Source organism: Schistocerca gregaria, chromosome 1 (genome assembly GCF_023897955.1).
Source record: "Schistocerca gregaria isolate iqSchGreg1 chromosome 1, iqSchGreg1.2, whole genome shotgun sequence".
In the NCBI taxonomy this organism is placed as follows: domain Eukaryota; kingdom Metazoa; phylum Arthropoda; class Insecta; order Orthoptera; family Acrididae; genus Schistocerca; species Schistocerca gregaria.
Window position 1 is genome coordinate 838,368,851 of NC_064920.1, and position 20,725 is coordinate 838,389,575.

The following is a 20,725-nucleotide window of genomic DNA, read 5'->3' on the forward strand; positions in this document are numbered from 1 at the left end:
TGCCGAGCGCTGTTGGCAAGTGGGGTGCACTCAGCGCTTGTGAGGTCAATTGAGGAGTTACTAGGCTGATAAGTGGCGGCTCCGGGTACGAAAAACTGACAACGGTAGGGAGAGCGGTGTTCTGACCAAATGCCCTTCCATATCCGTATGCAGTGACGCAAATCAGCTGAGAATGACACGGCGGTCGGTCGGCCCCTTGCGCCTTCCGAGACCTGTTCGGCGTAGTTACTCGAGCTGTTTAGGTACCAGGGTAGTTTCCCATCACGTCACGGAAAATGTGACAGTGTAAGTAATCTGTTTGTATGTTGGCAGCGCTATAGACTTAATATCGCTGACAGAGCTCTCCGCCCTCAGCAAGAGAGTCTGTGGTTGGACGGATTAGCAGTTAGCGAGTGGTTAGAGAAGTGTAAAGTGCTTTGTAAAGTGCGATGAAATTTCTTATAAGAAAATATGCAGGGAAAGGTGTGATAATGGATGTATGGTTGATAATGTTTGGTTAGTGGAATTATTGACAGCTATGTTGTTGTTGTGGTCTTCAGTCCTGAGACTTGTTTGATGCAGCTCTCCATGCTACTCTATCCTGTGCAAGCTGCTTCATCTCCCAGTATCTACTGCAACCTACATCCTTCTGAATCTGCTTAGTGTATTCATCTCTTGGTCTCCCTCTACGATTTTTACCCTCCACACTGCCCTCCAATACTAAATTGGTGCTCCCTTGATGCCTCAGAACATGTGCTACCAACCAAACCCTGCTTCTAGTCAAGTTGTGCCACAAATTTCTCTTCTCTCCATTTCTATTCAATACTCCCTACACATCTAATCTTCAGCATTCTTCTGTAGCACCACATTTCGAAAGCTTCTATTCTCTTCTTGTCTAAACTAATTTATCGTCCATGTTTCACTTCCATACATGGCTACACTCCACACAAATACTTTCAGAAACGACTTCCTGACACTTAAATCTATACTCGACGTTAACAAATTTCTCTTCTTCAGAAACGCTGTCCTTGCCATTGCCAGTGTCCATTTTATATCCTCTCTACTTCAACCATCATCAGTTATTTTTCTCCCAAAATAGCAAAACTACTTTACTACTTTAAGTGTCTCATTTCCTAATCTAGTTCCCTCAGCATCCCCCGAGTTAACTCGATTACATTCCATTAGCCTCGTTTTGCTTTTGTTGATCTTATATCCTCCTTTCAAGACACTGACCATTCCGTTCAACTGCTCTTCCAAGTTCTTTGCTGACAGCTATATAATTTTTGGAACTGGATGTCACATGAATAAGGTTAAACTTTCTAAATACATTGTTTGCTCTACAACAAAATCTTTCTTTTGCTAACCATATGCTTCACAGTAGTTAGTCTGTAGTAGTTACAATCTTTTTATTTAGCCGGCAGTTGTTGCTGTTCACTGCAATTGCTGTAGTTCGTGTTATGAAGACTTCCTGTGAGGTAAGTAACTTATGAAAAAGAATGGGGTTTCCACTATCGGGATTCGTGATTGAGTTTAGGCAGTTAACAGAGTTGGAGGTAGTTTCATATTTCTTTATTTCATATTTTTTGGATTTGTATTATTGTTAGGATTTCTTGTAGTTCGGGGCTATTCTTTTGTGTTAATGAATGGAAGTCCTTTTTGTCAATATATAGCAGTCAGATTGCGTTGGGCTTGTATATTGTGGTTAATAAATTAATAGGTTAAGTTTGAGTCAGGGAAAATTCTATTGGTCAGTGCTTAAAAAAATTAAAGAATTAGTTTCAACAGAGATATCTAACAACGGATCAGGCACGTAAGGGAGGCTATTCAAAAACTACATCCCATACTTTGGCCCTCAAAAACGGGTTTAAATGTTGAAATACTATTACACAAACCCATCGTGGAACCAATAACAAGTTATAGGAATGAGTTTTGGTAACTCATAGAAAGAAGAGCATGTAGACTTTCCCGAATTGACCGTATAATAAACAAGGAAATAATAGAAACGACGCAGACACATTACAGTATTACAGACAGAATAGAAGAAAGACAGCTAGGATCATTAGGGCATGAATGGTCAAATCTTATATCTCTGGTAGGAAACAAAGGGAGTTATTAGGAAAGAGCCATGTATCAAGCTATCAGGCATCATCCAACTGGGAACTAATGACATGTGAGGTCCCACAAGGTTCCATTTTGGGGCCCTTACTTTTTCTTGTGTCTATCAATGACTTTTCATCAGTAACATTACCAGATCACAAGTTCGTTTTGTTTGCTGATGATACAAACATTGCAATAAATAGCAAATCAAGTGCAGTCTTAAAAAGATCAGCTAATAAATTATTTGTGGACATTAATCACTGGTACCTAGTCAATTCATTGTCACTAAGCTTTGAAAAAACACACTATATACAGTTTAGAACTTGTAAGGGGTGTCCCACGAGTATATGCCCAACATACGATGACAAGCGAATAGAAGAAGTGGACAGTGTTAAATTCTTGGGATTACAGCTTGATAATAAATTCAACTGGGAGGAGCACACCACAGAACTGCCGAAGCGTCTTAACAAATCTCTATTTGCAATGCGAATTGTGTCAGACATAGGGGATATAAAAACGAGAAGGCTGGCATACTATGCTTACTTTCTTTTCATAATGTCATATGGGATTATGTTTTGGGGTAATTCATCATGCCAAGCTAAAGTCTTCTGTGCACAAAAACGTGTAGTAAGAGGTATATGGGGTGTGAAGTCAAGAACATCCTGCAGAAGCCTGTTTAGGGAACTAGGGATACTAACTACTGCTTCCCCATATATTTATTCCTTAATGAAATTTGTCATTAAAATTATAGCACTTTTTCAAACCAACAGCTCAATTCATGGAATCAATACTAGAAATAAGAATAATCTTCACAAGGATTTAAAGTCACTTAGTCTTGTACAAAAAGGTGTGCATTATTCAGGAACACACATTTTCAATAACTTGCCAGCAGCCATAAAAAGCTTAACAATCAATGAAATTCAGTTTAAGAGAAGTCTAAAGGATTTAGTGGTGGCCAACTCCTACTCCATTGATGAATTTCTCAGTAAAACCAACTAATATAACTTCTACACAATTTCAGTGCAGTAATGTGTTTATTGTAAATATGTGTGTGTGTGTGTGTAAGTACAATCTATCTTCTGCACAATTTCTGTGCAGTAATGTGTTCATTGTATTATAGTAGTTGTATTACACGTTTATTACCTTATAAATAAACAAAAAACTTTTTTATTTTAAATCCAGTGCATTAGTATTTGTAAAATGACTCTTTCATATAGTGTTCATTTAAAAATGACGATCATTCCACTTGGGACCTGTGGAATGGTACATTAGCTTATTTGTTTTAGTTGTAAATATTTGTCATGTATTGTTTTTCTACGTGTTCTACGTCCTGGAGGACCCCCTCACTATGGATCAATTGGAATGAAAGTAAATCTAATATAATCTGTCAAATTGAAAAAGACCGGTGGGCAGAGAGAGTACTTTCTTGCAATCTCTTAGAAGCAAAAGAAGAGGAATATTACGAAAAGGTTGGCTAAGGGCAATCCAAGAGGCGACAAAGAAAAGAGGATTAGCAGAGGATGAGGAAGAATACCGAGATCGAGGCGTCTGGCGTCAGAGATGCGGGATGTGGCGCAAACTTTAGGATCCCCACAACAAGAAGAAGATATTTTAGCTCTTCTGTCCCCGTATCAACCGTATTATATGATTTACATGCAAACAGAACCGGCAGTCTGTGATGGATTCCCGGTAGTCTGTGATGGACTTCGATTTTTATTTTGATGCACTGAATCTCCCTCAAAATTTAACGCAATTTGTGATTGTACAAAAGCTCATTTGGATTAAAATACATCTTTTAGTACGATCAATAGATTGACTGACGCCATAACAACGACATCACAAGCAGCCATTGCTAAAGGACGAGGCAGGGTATCAGCAGAGTGAATCCTAGAGTTTTGTCAGACAGCTACAGATGTGTGTCATTTGAGACGGCAATTTATTTTCATTACGAATGCTGGGGTTGTGGCAACACAATGGCAGCCATACTGAAGCGGTTCTGATATATGTTTCATTTGAAGTGGAAGCTGAAAACAAACAAACATTCGCAAGGATTTTGTTTGTTATTCAGAACCCAATATCACCTCAGATATCAAATGAAACTTTTGAATTTCTAACTCTGGATAAAATTACAACTATGATAAATATATGCAAGGGAGTTGTGGATCTGGGTATATTACTAGCATGTGCTCGTTTAAATTCCAAACAGTAGAGTATGCGGTTGTTGTTTTCACGGTAGAAAAGTATGATGACGCTTTGGAAAGATTCAATACAATCTGAAAACCAATGGTCAGCGATGATTTGGGGGATTTAAGCAGAAAGGGAAAGTTATCATTGACAGAAATATAAATATTGGTGGCCTATGCTGATACGCCACAAAAGATTGAAATCTTCGAGATACGAAGAAGCGATTCTTTCTGTTTGGACAACGCTAGAGTGAAGAGGGATATGTAATTTCTGCAGTCCCTCCTGGAAGAGCCAGCCAGAAGCGCCCCGGAGCTCTTGAGTTGTGGTGCTGTTCGCTGCTCACCTCCTTGATGTCCAGCTCGACGGTGCCCTGGGCGGACAGCTTTGAGCGCAGGTAGTGAAGCATCTGCTGGTCGCAGCTCACCACCAGCGGGAACATGGCGCGCATCTTGCCCGACGTGAATGTCGGCGACAGCTTCGCCCGCAGGTACTTCCACTCGGGACCCTGGAACGCAAGCACACGTGTCTAGTCTGGTCTGCTTCTCTTGTTACGAACAAAACCGTAGGATTCACAACCTGCGCACCTTCTCCAACTCAGTTTTTTCATGAGACTCATATCTCTCTATTAAAAATCATTAACTGTTATGAGTCATTACTTAACAAATCTATACTCGAAAGAAAACATCAAAATACCTTAAATTAATACGAAACATCAAAATACTTTATATTAATAAGATTAACTGTTTTTGTTAGAAAAAGAAAAGGGAAAGAGTCATGCTGAGCAGGACTGAATAAAGGAGGGTCAGTGATAAGAATAATATATGGAGCGAATTTGAAAGAAGCAGGGTAAAATATGTAACTCAGGAGAAGAGACTGCATTCGGCGACTAAATATTGCACCATCTGAATTGGGAACGTAGTAGATGCCACCTGAGCTAGTTACATAAAATGAAGGATACTTCGTTGCAAAGTTGTTTACTGTTACGCTTAATGACTAATTCACCTTTCCATGAAAATTATTATTATTCTTCTGCCACCGCAGGGTTAGGCCTAGCGCCTGTTCCGGTCTCGCCACACCGTCCTCGATGTTCCCACACTTCTCTTATTCTGTGGTTTATAATCAGTTGATAGTTTAGGTAGTCTTTGTGTTGACACACGAAATATGTGTTCTCTCCATTTTTCTTTCTATTGGATTGCCTTTTGCGTTATTGCTTGGATTCCTAATTCGTCCCTTATTACTTCGTTTCTAATTTTGTCTTCCCTAGTACACCTTTTACAGACCTTAGAAGTTTCTGTTCAGATGCTTCTGGTTGCCGTAAATCTTTTTTTCTCAGCGTCAAACTTTCTGCTCCATATAATAAAACAGAAATTTCCATGGCTATATACGCTTTTACTGGCGTATCTTTATTTTTTGTGCTAAGATCAGAGCTGTCAGTCTCTCTCTTGAATCTAACCCGGCTTCTAAATATTTTACATTTTGTTCACACTTGCGATACAACACGCAAAGAAGACACACGTAAATGGAAAATAGTCTTCACTGTGGAATGTGTGTTCTTATTCCCGTCACTAAAGAACAAATTTATTGCCGAGTTTGACAACAATTTATTTTTCTCAAATGCTCGTTTGCACCTTTTTCCACATTGATCTTTTGAGCAGCGTTGAGTTAATTTTATCTAGTACGTTATTTTTGAGCCAGTTGTGCTTTCAACAACCCAATGGCCAGTCGACCGTTTTTGTTGTTCAGTCATTTTTTTCTGTCGAATGAAAAAACCGAATATTTTCTCCGGCCCACGCCAGCACTATGAACGTTTTATCTCGCTCTCCGGGTTTAGGTGATTTTACTTACTTACTTTTTCACGTCTTTCGGTTGGAGACAAAAATTGTATGTTATTTCAACCAGAGCTGAATAAAAATACTCTCTTAAAAATGAAGTATTTTCCAAATTAATGTTTCTTTTCACTTAAAATACGAAATTTTTGTACTTGTGGCATTAAGTATGGCATTTTGATTGGTTTTAAAAGATTTATAACTGGTACTGCATTATAAGTTTATGTTTAAATAAGTGAACAATTCCTTTTTGATTTAAATTTACTTAAGCTCTGTCTCTTTTTCTTCCTGCTAGTTTGCTCCCATCACCAATAATTCTACTTCGGTAAATATTGAGGTGACGTGAACAGAAAGCACAAGAGTTACAATTTTCTTAATTATTTGGTCACTTAATCACTGTAACTTGTCGGAAGTATTTTTCTGCGAAAAAATTGCTACCAGTCGTTTATTTTCGTTGAAAATTTTAAAAAAATATAGTTTCATAATATGGCTCATTGTTGTAGATATTGTACATCGCACTGAATTTATCTTCAGGTTCACTTTTTAGCCGGTCATGTGATTTCCTCCATTCCCACTTCACTGTGCGTTTGAGCATTCTGATCTAGACACAAAGTTCATTATCAAGAAAACGTCTGTTTATAAATATGTACGAAAAACGGAACTGAAAGCTACATATTGGTATTCTACAAAAAGCAAATATCACAGCGGCAATAACAGTGACGACAGGAGATAACAGAGTGTAGTCAACGACAGTGTGTAGTCTTCTGGAAGAAATGGTCAGTTTTTCTGCACGAATAACTCTCCTATACAAAAAGGCATACAGTAAATACGAGGGTTATTCGGAAAGTAAGAAACGATCGGTCACGAATTGGAAACCACAGTGAAAATCCGATGAAGTTTTGCACAGATGTGTTGGGCAGTGTCTCAAGTATGCCCGTCGATCGAGTTACGTCGTTCTTTTTTGGTCTGAGCACACAGGGAACACGGGAAGATACCTAGAACCATAATGTCTCCCGCCAAGTACGAGGGCCTGGTGAGAAATTTCACCTCAATCTATGAAGCCAACATTACATAACTGTCGTACGTTTTCTTCTTCAATTCTCAGCCGCATTCTGCAGGGGCAATGAAGATGCCCCTGTATCGTTTTCAATTGGAAATGTTTGATTACCCACAATACAGCCCGTAATTATCTCCCTCAGAGTGTCATATCTGCTCACATGAACCGCTGACTACGAAGACAACATTTTGGCACAGACAACGAGCTATAGGCCAGCGTAGAGAATTGGCGGAAAACACTGGCGGCTGTCTTCTATGACGAGGGTATTGGAAAGTCGGTACAACGCTACGACAAAAGTCTAAGTCAGATCAGCGACTATGGAGATAAGTAGCTGGAAGTTGTAGCTAATTGTTGCAAATAAAACAGTTTTGATTTTCACTGTGGTTTCCATTTCGCGACATATCGTTCCTTACTTGCCGACTAGCCCTCGTAGAATGTGATCTAACAATGGCAAACGATCGAATGTTACCGTTCATTATTCGGTTGCTCCCAAGGACTGGTTTCACGCAACAGAATGAATGAATGAATAATTCAACCGAAACGAAAAACCACAACCGAATGTATCGGCCGTTTTCTAACAACCGACTGAATGGATAGTTTCCATTCCTTTGTTCCTATCACTACTTATACGTAACTATGCGCACATAACCGAAACCGACTCCACCATAAAATGTATTCTGTGTACTGAATTAAAGTCGTTATACAACAAATAGTATAAGCCCTCACTGCTGTAGTAAGGCTCAAATAACGAGATGAACCTTCGATTTTCCAGTACAAAAGGCACAGAAATCTGGATTCTGGGGAAATGTAAGAACATGCGAGGCAATACTGACGCAACAACTTCTCATAGAAGATGGTTAAGGAAAGGCAGACCTACGTTTATAACATTTGAAGACTAGAGAGTATTGACTGCAATACTCTCTTTGAAATTCTGAGGGTAGCAGGAGTGAAATACAGGGAGCGAAAGGCTATTTACAACTTGACCGGAACCCTGACGGCAGTTATAATAATCGAGAGGCACGAAATGCGAGCACTGGTTGAGAAGGGAGTCAGACAGGGTTGTAGCCTATCTCCGATGTTATTCAACCTGTACAGTGAGCGAGCAGAAAAGGAAACAAAAGAAAAATTTGGAGTAGGAACAGGGAGAAGAAATAAAACTTTGAGGTTTCTCGATGAAATTGTAATTCCCTCAGAGACAGCAAATGACTTCGATGAGCAGTTGAACGGAATGGACAAGGACTTGAAAGGAGGGTATAAGATGAACATCAACAAAAGCAAAACGAGGATAATGGAATGTAGTTTAATTAAATCAGGTGATGGTGAGGCAATTAGACTAGGAAACGAGACACTTAAAGTAGTAGATGAGATTTGCTATTTGAGGAGCAAACTAACTGGTGTTGACGGAAGTAGAGGAATGTGGACTTGCAAAGGCAAGAAAAGCTTTTCTGAAGAAGAGAAATTTGTTAACATCGAGTATATACTTAAGTGTCAGGAAGTCTTTTCTGAAAGTATTTGTATGGAGTATAGCCAAGACAAGAAGAGAATAAAGGCTTTCGAAATGTGGCACTACAGAAGAATGTTGTAGATTAGATGGATAGATGAGATGAGGAGCTACTGAATAGAATTGAGGACAAGAGAAATTTGTGGTACATCCTGATTAGATGAAGTGATCGTTTGGTGAGACATATTCTGAGGCATCAAGGGATCACCAGTTTAGTACTGGAGAGAATGTGGATGGTAAAAATTGTAGAGGGAGACCAAGCGATGAATAGAGTAAGCAGATTCAGAAAGACGTAGGCTGCAGTAGTTACTCGGAGATGAAGAGGCTTGCACAGGATAGAGTAGCATGGAGAGCTGCATCAAACCAGTCTTCGGACCGAAGATCACATCAACAATAACAGCAATATCTAAAACCCGTGTCTGGCAAAAGTCGATAGTTGTCAATGTCTCACTGGATCGACGAAGGCAGTTAACATTTCACTCTCGAGGAAGGATTTAAGAGGAAACAAACTTGATGTGTATACTAAATTGCTCTACTGGAAGAAATGGTCAGTTTTTGTGCACTATTAAGTTCAAATGGTTCAAATGGCTCTGAGCACTATGGGATCTTAGGTCATCAGTTCCCTAGAACTTAGAACTACTTAAACCTAACTAACCTAAGGACATCACACAACACCCAGCCATCACGAGCAGAGAAAATCCCTGACCCCGCCGGGAATCGAACCCGGGAAGCGAGAACGCTACCGCACGACCACGAGATGCGGGCCACGATTAAGTTTTCTGTATAAAAAGGAATACTGTAAATAAAAGCTGACGAATACCTGCGATGTAAGATACGGTGGTTCGTGCACGGCCGGTCGCCTTATTGAAGTGTTTTTATCAAGAAGCTTCTTCGCACAGATAATGACCGAAGCACAGCCAGGGCCAGTAACTGTCTTCTGTGGTCTGTGCTCCTGCACACTGCCAAAACTCATCCTACTACTACTGCTAGCAATAGTACCAGTTATAGTAATGGTAGTGGGAAGTTAGTTCCAATTTTAGGCACCAAGTGCAAGTCTAGCGCTGTGGATGCGTATGTAATGGATTAGAACGGGGCGCATGCAGAAAATGTCAAACAAATCACAAAGTCACAATTTAGATCTTATTATTAACCGCAGTTGACACAATTTGTTCAATATGATTACCAGAGACCTCGACGAGGGGCTGCATCCGTAAAACGACGTGATCAACAGTTTCTCGCAGCAGTTCCGATGGAACTGAGTAACGTTTTCTTGTATAGTGGCCTTCAGATCAGTTAGAGAGTGAACGTGTCCCTGGTAAATGCTTTCTTTTAGATACCCGCAGAGTCAAAAGTCATATGTAATCAGATCAGGTGATCTTGCATTTGGAAAACCTATAGAAATAATACTTTCGTGGAAGGTAGCGTTTAGCAGTTGTTTCACTGGGCAAGCGACGTGAGGTGTTGCCTCGTCTTGCATGAAAACCCGTTTCCACACAGTTGCGCTCTTCCAAATGGGAATCACATTCTGCACAAGAAGATATCGATAACGTGCAGACCTCACGTTACACCTGACAGGCCCTCTAAGTGTATTCTCTTCAAAGAAGAACGCACCGAGAAAAAAGGTGCTTGTGAATCCACGCCACACAGTCACATACGGCGAGTGCAGTGGATGGATCTTCGTGCGCAACACGCGATTTAACAGTACACCAAATTTGGCAGTTTAGGCGCGCAGTCCGGAACCGTGCGACTGCTACGGTCGCAGGTTCGAATCCTGCCTCGGGCATGGATGTGTGTGATGTCCTTAGGTTAGTTAGGTTTAAGTAGTTCTAAGTTCTAGGGGACTAATGACCACAGCAGTTGAGTCCCATAGTGCTCAGAGCCATTTGAACCAAATTTGGCAGTTGTGGGTATTCACTGCACCCTGAACTGTGAGATGTGTCCCGTCACTCCACAGAATATTTCCCGGCCACACGTCATCAACTTCATTCCGTGCCAGAACCGAAGAGCAAGCTCACAACATTGCTGCCAACCATGAGGTTTAAGTTGCTGCACTGTCTGGGTCTTGTACTGTTGGCAATGTAAAATAGACCGCAAAACTTTCTTTCCTGTTGGCCACGGGACGGGCGATTCTCGTGACACTGCACGAGCATTAGTACTACCTGGGGCACATGCTGCGTGGTCAGTGATAGCAACAACCTAGTCAATGGCTTTCACTGGGATAGGATGCCTTCCTCTTCCAGGTAACACACCAAGCTCACCCGTGTTTTAGAATATCATTATTATCTCCTTAAAACTATTTGATGATATCGAGCCTCTGCTAGGACCTATCAGTCGGCGATACTCTCTCAGTGCAACATTGAAATTGCCAACATTCACATAAAACTTGTTCATTGACAGCGCACAATGTGTCTTCTCGATAGACGTACTGTTCGCCCATGTAATGGCTTTTCAAATGACACCGTGGGTATCATACCGTCATACAAACATTGCACAGCAACAGATTTGCAACTGGTGGCCAGCAATGGAAATAATTTTTTCCAGCGTAAACTGGTTCCGGAAGAGAGCATTAGCATATCTACCACGTTTCGCTGCCGTACGACAATTACAGTGACCGCCGTCAGTAGCTGCACTTTAATAATAATAACGAGATGGCAGTAGTAGTAGTAGCAGAAGGCTACAAGTTTTATACATTGTCTGATCTTATAAGTAGTTGGTTGTGGCATTAAAGTAGGAACTATCTTTGCAATTGCCTGCAGTAATTTAGGAAACAACGCAACACTTAAATCGGGGATGGCTACACTGACCATTAAAATTGCTACACCAGTAAGAAATGCAGACGATAAACGGGTATTCATTGGACAGGTATATTATACAAGAACTGACATGTGATTACATTTTCACGCATTTTGGGTGCATAGATCCTGAGAAATCAGTACCCAGAACAACCACCTCTGGCCGTAATAACGGCCTTGATATGCCAGGGCATTGAGCCAGACAGAGCTTGGATGGCGTGGCGTGTACAGGTACAGCTGCCCATGCAGCTTCAACACGATACCACAGTTCATCAAGAGTGGTGACTGGCGTATTGTGACGAGCCAGTTGCTCGGCCACCATTGACCAGACGTTTTCAATTGGTGAGAGATCTGGAGGATGTGCTGGCCAGGGCAGCAGTCGAATATTTTCTGTATCCAGAAAGGCCCGTACAGAACTTGCAACATGCGGTCGTGCATTATCCTGATGCAATGTGGGGTTTCGCAGGGATCGAATGAAGGATAGAGCCACGGGTCGTAACACATCTGAAATGTAACGTCCACTGTTCAAAGTGCCGTCAATGCGAACAAGAGGTGACCGAGACGTGTAACCAATGGCACCCCATACTGTCACTCCAGGTGATACGCCAGTATGGCGATAACGAATACACGCTTTCAATGTGCGTTCACCGCGATGTCGCCAAACACGGATGCGACCATCATGATGCTCTAAACAGAACCTGTATTCATCCGAAAAAATGACGTTTTGCCATTCGTGCACCCAGGTTCGTCTTTGAGTACACCATAGGAGGCGCTTCTGTCTGTGATGCAGCGTCTACGATAACCGCAGCCATGGTCTCCGAGCTGATAGTCCATGCTGCTGCAAACGTCGTCGAACTGTTGGTGCAGATGGTTGTTGTCTTGCAAACGTCCCCATCTGTTGACTCAGGGATCGAGACGTGGCTGGATGATACGTTACAGCCATGCTGATAAGATGCCTGTTATCTCGACTGTTAGTGATACGAGGCCGTTGGGGTCCAGCACGGTGTCCCATATTACTCTCTTGAACCCACCGATTCCATATTCTGCTAACAGTCATTGGATCTCGACTAACGCGAACAGCAATGTCGCGATACGATAAACCGCAACCGCGATAGGCTACAATCCTATCTTTATCAAAGTCGGAAATGTGACGGCACGCATTTCTCCTCCTTACACTAGGCATCACAACAACGTTTCACCAGGCAACGCCGGTCAACTGCTGTTTGTGTATGAGAAATCGGTTGGAAACTTTGCTCATGTTAGGACGTTGTAGGTGTCGCCACCGGCGCCAACCTTGTGTGAATGCTCGGAAAAGCTAATCATTTGCTTATGACAGCATCTTCTTCCTGTCGGTTAATTTTTGCGTCTGTAGCACGTCATCTTCGTGGTGTAGCAATTTTAATGGCCAGTAGTGTAGATTAGAGCCTGTATCCTCCCGAACACAGTGCCAGTTTGCTAACAACAGTGCAACCTCTTTCTGTTTATCTATTGCGTATGATACTATTTTCTGCATACACGTTTGCAGAGAACTTATTTCATAAAGTGAAATTCTAGTGCACCACTGCACATTCGTTTTCCACATGGAATGCGACCATGACGTTTGGTTTCCATCTTGTGTGCCAGAACTTCCCTACAGGAAGATTACGATTTATGATCCAGTCAACGGCGAAGTCATTAGAGATGGAGCACAAGCTTAGACTTGCGACCGAATCCGGCCAAGCCCTTTCTAAGGCATTTCCCAGCATTTGCCTTAAGCAATTTAAGAAAATCACGATAAGTCTAAATCTGGACATCCGTCCTCCCAAATATGAGTCCAGTGTCCTACCATTGTGCGGCCACAAATGTCAAAAGGGATAGAGTTAATATCAGGAGTTTTTCGTCTCTTCGTATTCCCAGCTCACACCCTTGATGAATGATCGAATACCACGGCGGCCCTATGGCGAGGATGTGAGGCTACTGTTGCCAAAGACAGCGAATCAGCAAAGATGCGAGCAGCGAGCTATAGTTGGTAAGAGGCAGTCTAAAGCACAACACAAGGAAATCCGTTTTGTTTGTTGTGCAGCGTTATTAAAAAAAACCACGCAAGTTAAAATTCATTTTATGAAAAGAAGAGGATTCAATATTCCGGTTACCATTACTAGAGCTCTGATAGTTGCGTAAATAACCACTAAAGTGCTCTTTCTCTAAGGAGTGCTACTACGTGTGGCGTTCAATAAGTAATGCAACACATTTTTTTTTCTCAAAGCTGGTTCGTTTTAATCAGGACTCCAGAAAACCATATTATTGTCTACTCTTTTGGATACAAACTGCTATTCATCAACATAATGTCCGTTTAATGCGACGGCCTTACGCTACCTTACAGGGAGGGCCTATATTCCCATATGGTAACACTGTTCTGGTTGACGTCAGAGCCAACGTCTTGCTGCACCAATAACCTCACCATCAACAACTTACTGCTTCCCGTGGAGTGCATTCTTCATTGGGCCAAACAGATGGAAGTCGGAAGATGCGAGATCCGGACTGCAAGGTGGATGAGGCAGAACAGTACGTCGAAGTTTTGTGAGTTGCTCCCGAGTGTGCAAAATTGTCTGAGGCCTCTCGTTGTCATGAAGAAGGAGAAGTTAGTTTGCATTTTTGTGGCGATGAACACGCTGAAGTCATTTCTTCGATTTCCTGGGGGTATCACAGTACACTTCAGAGTTGACAATTGGACCATAAGGCAGGACATCAAATAGAATAACTCCTTCAGACTTCCAGACACGTTTCTTCGCCTGTGACGATGTTGGAAAAAATTATGAAGATCAGACTCGTAACGCGCAAGGAGTTCCCCACAGATGGCTTTGTTGCTCTTTATGTTAGGCGGCGAGGAAACCAGCGGACACAACACACCTTTGAGTACCACAGCTAGTGGATGAGTGTGTCGACAGCGATTGTGATCCGTCGGTCACCTCGAATGCGTGTCCGCACCTTACAACATTATAGGTGTCACACGGGAGGTCGGACAGGTTTGCTCAACCTTATTGCGACGATGACAGACGCCACGCCCAACGACTCACCGTTCCTTTGTTCACTGCCAGGTCTTCGCAAATATTCTGCACGCGCCCACGAATATCAGCGATGCCTGGCTTTCCGCCAAAAGAATCTCAATGACAGCTCTGTGCTTGAAACACACCTTCGTTACGGACGCCATTTTGAAGGTAACGCACAGCACCGCCACGTGTTGGAACTTCATGGAACTATAGGGGCTGATGCGGGACTATTTACATGATGTTCCACAACAAACTGAGCATTTTTTCAACCGAGGTTGAGAGAGAAAAAGTTAGTTTCACTAGTTATTGAACGCTCTTCTTATTCGTGGTGTTATGACGTTGCGCTGTCGTACTCCTTACTCATCGCTGGGTTCTGGAATTTTCGAAGCTGAGTGTGCCTTTCTCTGGCGGGGGACTGTCTTCGTGCTCAACGTCAACAGTGCCTAAACTCTATTGGTCATCGGCTGAGGGAGTGTGCAGAGAGTCTTTGCTGCGGATAAATTGACTGAAAAATTTGTTAGAAAGGCGATTTGGGGTAAAGGTATTTTAGTGATTCAGTTTATTCACGGAAAGGCGCGCGGAAATATTTATAAAATTTTTGAAGCAGACAGCATCATGTTCTTACGCTGTAACTTCCACGGCAGATCATATTGCTGTTAGTACATAATTGAAAAAGGCTACCGTGAACAATGATTACCTATTAAATTAATGTGGAAGTGCAACGTAGCCATGATTGTTTCAGTATGAATGGGAGATGAGCTTAACTGTTAGTAGAGGAGTGGATGCACGTAAACATTGTTAGGGAGTGCGTTACTTGCCAAAGGGATAATAAACGGAAGTGTATACAGATTTTTAGTGTTATTATTTCAGAGAGGCGTTTTCCATTTCATAACTGAAGAACTTAACATTTGATAAGTACAAGAGACACATATTGGTGTTAGGCAGATGGTCAGGATTATTTATTAACTAAGGGCATTCTCTCTGTAAAGCTTCCATACCCGTGCGGTGGCAGGTACATACATTTTAGTACTCTAGCAAATCCCAGTTCGCTTCATTTATAGTACGGCTACCATTCAGCGTAAGGTTTTCTGCGTTACTGAGTTCGGAAAAAGTGAGTGGAGGACATTTCGGCCCCGATTCAGCTTTGAACCATTAACTAGGGTAAGCATAGGTCTTTGGTTTCAGCAGTTTCAGCATACTGGATGTATCTGCAAAGGACGAAGAACGAGTCGACTACGTGTGTCGGATGAGGACGTGAGATAGTTTGAAGAAAGCTTTGTGTGTAGTCCAGGTAAGTTGACCAATAAAGCTATTAGGGAACAAGGAGTGTCTGAAACAACTGTAGGGCGCGTTTTGAGACCCTGTTTTCAGTGTAAGCCCTACTACTTGTAATTGGTGCAGCTCTTGTTGAAAAGGACAAAGAAAACAGTATTGAATTTTGTGACGACATGGTAAGAAAGAAGACAATGGAACGTTACTCCGGACTTAATTTTTAGAGACGAAGTGGCGTTTCATATTTTTGGAAGAGTCAGTAGACAAAGTTCGCATCTGGGACCTACAAAATCCCTGTACAACATTGCAACCTGTTTCCAGAATGAGATTTTCACTCTGCAGCGTAGTGTGCTCTGATATGAAACTTCCTGGCAGATCAAAACTGTGTGCCGGACCGAGACTCGAACTCGGGACCTTTGCCTTTCGCGGGCAAGTGCTATACCATCTGAGCTACCCAAGCTACACTCACTGCTTTACTTCTGCCAGTACCACGTCTCCTACCTTCCAAACTTTAGTGAGGACGGGGCGTGAGTCGTGCTTGGGTAGCTCAGATGGTAGAGCACTTGCCCGCGAAAGGCAAAGGTCCCGAGTTCGAGTCTTGGTCCGGCACACAGTTTTATTGTGCCAGGAAGTTTCATATCAGCGCACACTCCGGTGCAGAGTGATAATCTCATTCTGGAAACATCACCCAGGCTGTGGCTAAGCCATGTCTCCGCAGTGTCCTTTCTTTCAGGGGTGCTAGTTCTGCAGGGTCGGAGGAGAGCTTCTGTAAAGTTTGGGAGGTAGGAAACGAGGTACTGGCAGAAGTAAAGCTGTGAGGACCGGGCGTGGGTCGTGCTTGGGTAGCTCATATGTCAGAGCACTTGCCTGCGATAGGCAAAGGTCCCGAGTTCGAGTCTCGGTCCGGCACAGGTTTAATCTGCCAGGAAGTTTCATTGCAACCTGTTTTTTCCCTATGACAAAACAAATTTTATGCGAGATTCTTATTTAGTTAGTGGAACAGCGCGTTTGAGCGCTGTGACAATGGCTTTTTCCTGAACTCGCGAGGACTCACGAGACTTTATTTTTCAACAAGATGCAGCTTCACCCTATCGACACCTTTATGTCGAAACATTTTTATGTAAATCTCTTCTTTTAGAGGGACAGCTTGCATGGGAAAAGAAGCCCTTGATCTTGCGTCCTAGCTGCTGAGATATAATCTGACTCCATGTGACTTTGTCTTGTGGGGATTATAGAAAGAAGCAGTTTACACCCCACCTCTACCGACATCTGTGACCGGCATGGAGAACCCGGTTACAGCTGCAGTGAACTCAGTAACACACGCGTGGAACGACTTCGGCTGCCGCTTACACTTTTGTCACACAGCAGAACGGAAACACGTCGAACGTTTATAATCCTTGTTTGTAAGCCTTAAAACTTTCTGTTTCTATCTGCACCGTATCTTGCGAACTATAAGCCGCACTTTCTTCTTCGAAAAATTCCTTCCAAAGCTCAGGCGTTTTGTACTCGAAATTAGCACAGCACTTGATTTAAAATTCCCGCCAGTCTTAAAATGGCCATACATTCGATTCCGCGGAACATTGGATTCAACTGGCAGCACCAGTGCACCGATGCGACGAACATGAGTTGCCGGGATTCACAAGCTTGCTAACATTGTTCCGCTCCCGCCCCGCCATCATAAATCCAGAACACTGTCTAGCCTATGATCCGTCGTTGCAGTCTATGGTGCCAGTGAAATTAAATTGAAAATGATATGTGTTATCGGTAATGGTATAATATATTTGTTAGTAGCTAGTTTCGTAATGGAAAAAGATAAAAGGTATTCTCATGATGAAGGCTATAAATTGAAATTAATAGCATATGCTGAAGAACATGGAAACAGAGCAGCTGAGCGGCATTTCCGCTCTCCACCAACAGAAAAATCCATTCGCGACGGGGGGGGGGGCAAGTGAAGAAGAACTGAAAAAAATGAGGAAGACAAAATGTGCAAATACAGGACCGAATGCAAAGTGCCCAAAACTAGAAGATGACGTATTGAAGTGGATTCAAGGGTATCGTCAAAATGGCATTGGTATTAATACAAAAATGCTAGTGCTAAAGTGGAACTTAACAGACTTTAGGGCTGGAGTTGGTTGATGCTACAGTTTAATGAAGCGTCATGGGTTTAGCATGCGAACCAAAACCAAAATATATAAAACATTCCACGTCAGTATGAAGAGAAAATAGCAATTTTCCATCGCTTTATTATTCAATATCGGAAGAAAACCAATGTGGAACTAAGCCAAACAGCGTATATGGACGAAACTCCTCTGACATTTGATGTGCCGAGTAACTGAACTATTGCCATGAAAGGTGCTAAAACTGTAACTATAAAAACAAGTGGACGTGAAAAAAATGCAGTACACTGTTGTCCTTTCATGTCGTGCTGACGGTACTAAACTTAACACAATTATCACTTTCAAGCGCAAAATAATGCCAAAACCAAAACTTTCTGAAATTTAGTCAGGTCAAAGGTTGGATGGACGAGGCTGATATGAAGTTATGGATTAACAGAGTGTGGGGAGAGAAGAAAAGGTGCTTTATTGAAGAAGATTTGTTTTCTTGTGTTAGCGCAGTTAAGTAGTCATTTGAAAAATTCTGTGAAAGAGCAACTGAGACAGGGAAATACAGAGCTTGCTGTTATTTCGAGAGGACTTACTTCCCAATTACAAGCTCTTAATGTCTCAATAAACAAAGCATTTCAAATGTATATGAGAGAGGAATGGGACAGATGGATGCTGGATTATTGACCTACAATCAAACAAGTTTGTCAGTGGATAAAACAGTTGTAGTCTAGAATGAGAGAAAAAATTATTGTTACTTGTTCCAAGAAATAACGCTTTCGATGACAGAGAAGCCAGACGAGGACAACAATGACGACGAAGACGAAGAAGAAGAAGCAGAAGAAGAAGAAGAAGAAGAAAAAAGTTCAGAAGACAATTTTCAGGTATTTTGAAGGTCAGTTCGGTTTTATAAATTAAGGATTATTTTTAGTCTGGTTTTGCAATCTAGTGATAAAAATCGTAAAAATGTTAATTTTTAAAAAATTGCTTAAAAATTAAGGTGCGTTTTATAGTCCGTAGCGTCTTAGAGCCATAAAATAAGGTATGTGGATTACTCATATGCAATGTGTATTTCATGAAATAAAAATTAATTCAATTGGATCCATCCTTCTCAGCAACGCTGTGTGCTTCGCGCGCGCGTGCAGATACTATAGCTGAGAGCGCAGGCTGGTGCCGTCGCTCGCCTACCTTGATGACGAAGAGGTTCCTGGTGCCCAGGGGGTCGGAATGCTCATCGCTGGTGTTGTAGCGGTCCGCAAAGGTGGCGAAGTCCTTCACCAGCACAGAGCGCAGCAGCTCCGGCGACCGGATCAGCACGGCGGGCCTGCGGGAAGCGGGTGTCTCAGGGGCTGTCCACAGCTAAATACACTACGTCACGGAAAATTTCCCAGCTCTTCAATACTGAGCGTTGATTGTGCTTATGTTAAGAGACGTCTCAAAAGAGTAAGTTACAGAATATTATGGTAGGTCAAGTAACTTGCATTACACTTGAAAGCGACGCAGATACGTACACTACTTCTCAATGTACCGTGTCTATTTAAATATCTGTCGGAAAGTTCTACAAAACACTCAGTTTCTGAACGGTAGAAATCCGCTCCTTGCTCACGGAACTAGTCGAAGACTGATGTTCGAACATCCTCATCGGTGGCAAATCTGCAATTGTCCCGAATCAGTTCCTCAATTGCTTGGATATTGTCATCTGTGGTCGATATCGGCGGTTTTTCTTCCCGATCAGCATCACCTAAGTTTTGTGACCTTGGCCATATTGTTGCACCATTTCACTACGGTCGGACACTACAGTGTGTTTGGTCCATATACCGCCAGAATCTGTGTACATTTTAGACGTTTTGCACACAAGAACTGTGCTGTTTCGCGTATTTCGGCTTTGGAATACGTTTTCAGTTGCTGCGCCATTTCATTTCCATACTGTAGAGCACTTGCTAATCACACAGCAACAGAATTCTCTCTATAGGAAACCAGGAACACTTTCTCTGTTGTGACAGTGCGGCACACTTGTTGCGCAATGCTCTTAGTCTGCGACGACATTAGTAACTTACTTTTTAAAGTCCCTCGTAGTATATCGGAGAATAAGTTATACAGTATGGGGCAAGGAATTATCCCGAACTATAGAAGTTAACAAAAGAAAACTTAAAAATGGTAGAAAACACTTTATTACTACCTAATAAAACGCACCTGGAAGTTCCATTTTGTTAAGTTCTGAACATCAAATCCTGCAAGTGACGTCCCTCGTTCTCAATAAATAGCTGTAGCTAGTTTCTAAAGTTCTGCATCACTCTAAGGAGCATCTGTTGTGGAATGCGGCCTCTTTCAAGTCGTATAGCATCCTATAAGGCTCCCAGCGTGCTTGGGCGGTGTTTAAAAACTTCATCTTTGAGATAATCCCAAAGACAGAACTCGTACGGGTGTAAATCAGGCGAACGTGCACGCCATGGAATGTCGCCGTACGGTGAGATCAAACCATCGGCAAAGATTTTACTCAAAACATTCATCGAACATCGAGCACTGTGGGCTGTGGCACCATCCTGCAAACTAAACGAGCCTAATATGCATTTGTTGAAGTTTTCCGTAAAAAACAGTTTTGGATCACGTTAACATGTTGTCCGCTATTGACGGTAACAGTATGCTTTTTCTCCTCAAAGAAAATAAGGTCCAATGATTTTCTCAGCACTGATTGCACACCAAACTGTGACCTTATCATGTGGAGCGGTCTCTCATGAATTTCCTCAGGTCTGACATAACTCCAATAATGCATGTTCTGTATATTAAGACATCCATAAAGGTAAATATGTGCCTCATTCACTGGACAAAATGTGCGCATCTTGAGAAACGTTTCCAATCAAGTCTTCACAGGATTGTCGTTCATTT

At 42.1% G+C, this 20,725-nt stretch overlaps 1 protein-coding gene across 1 annotated transcript in view; it reads right to left on the bottom strand.

Annotated features, from left to right (window-relative positions):
• The window catches only part of LOC126272319 (cytochrome P450 6k1-like), a 151,628-nt gene that overhangs the window by 50,910 nt on the left and 79,993 nt on the right, over window positions 1-20,725 (bottom strand). Inside the window, exons 3-4 of the mRNA XM_049975105.1 lie at window positions 19,028-19,163; window positions 4,604-4,765 (exon numbers count right to left, since the gene is read on the bottom strand). Of these exons, the coding sequence (XP_049831062.1) occupies window positions 4,604-4,765; window positions 19,028-19,163 (298 nt within the window). The remainder of the gene's footprint in view (window positions 1-4,603; window positions 4,766-19,027; window positions 19,164-20,725) is intronic.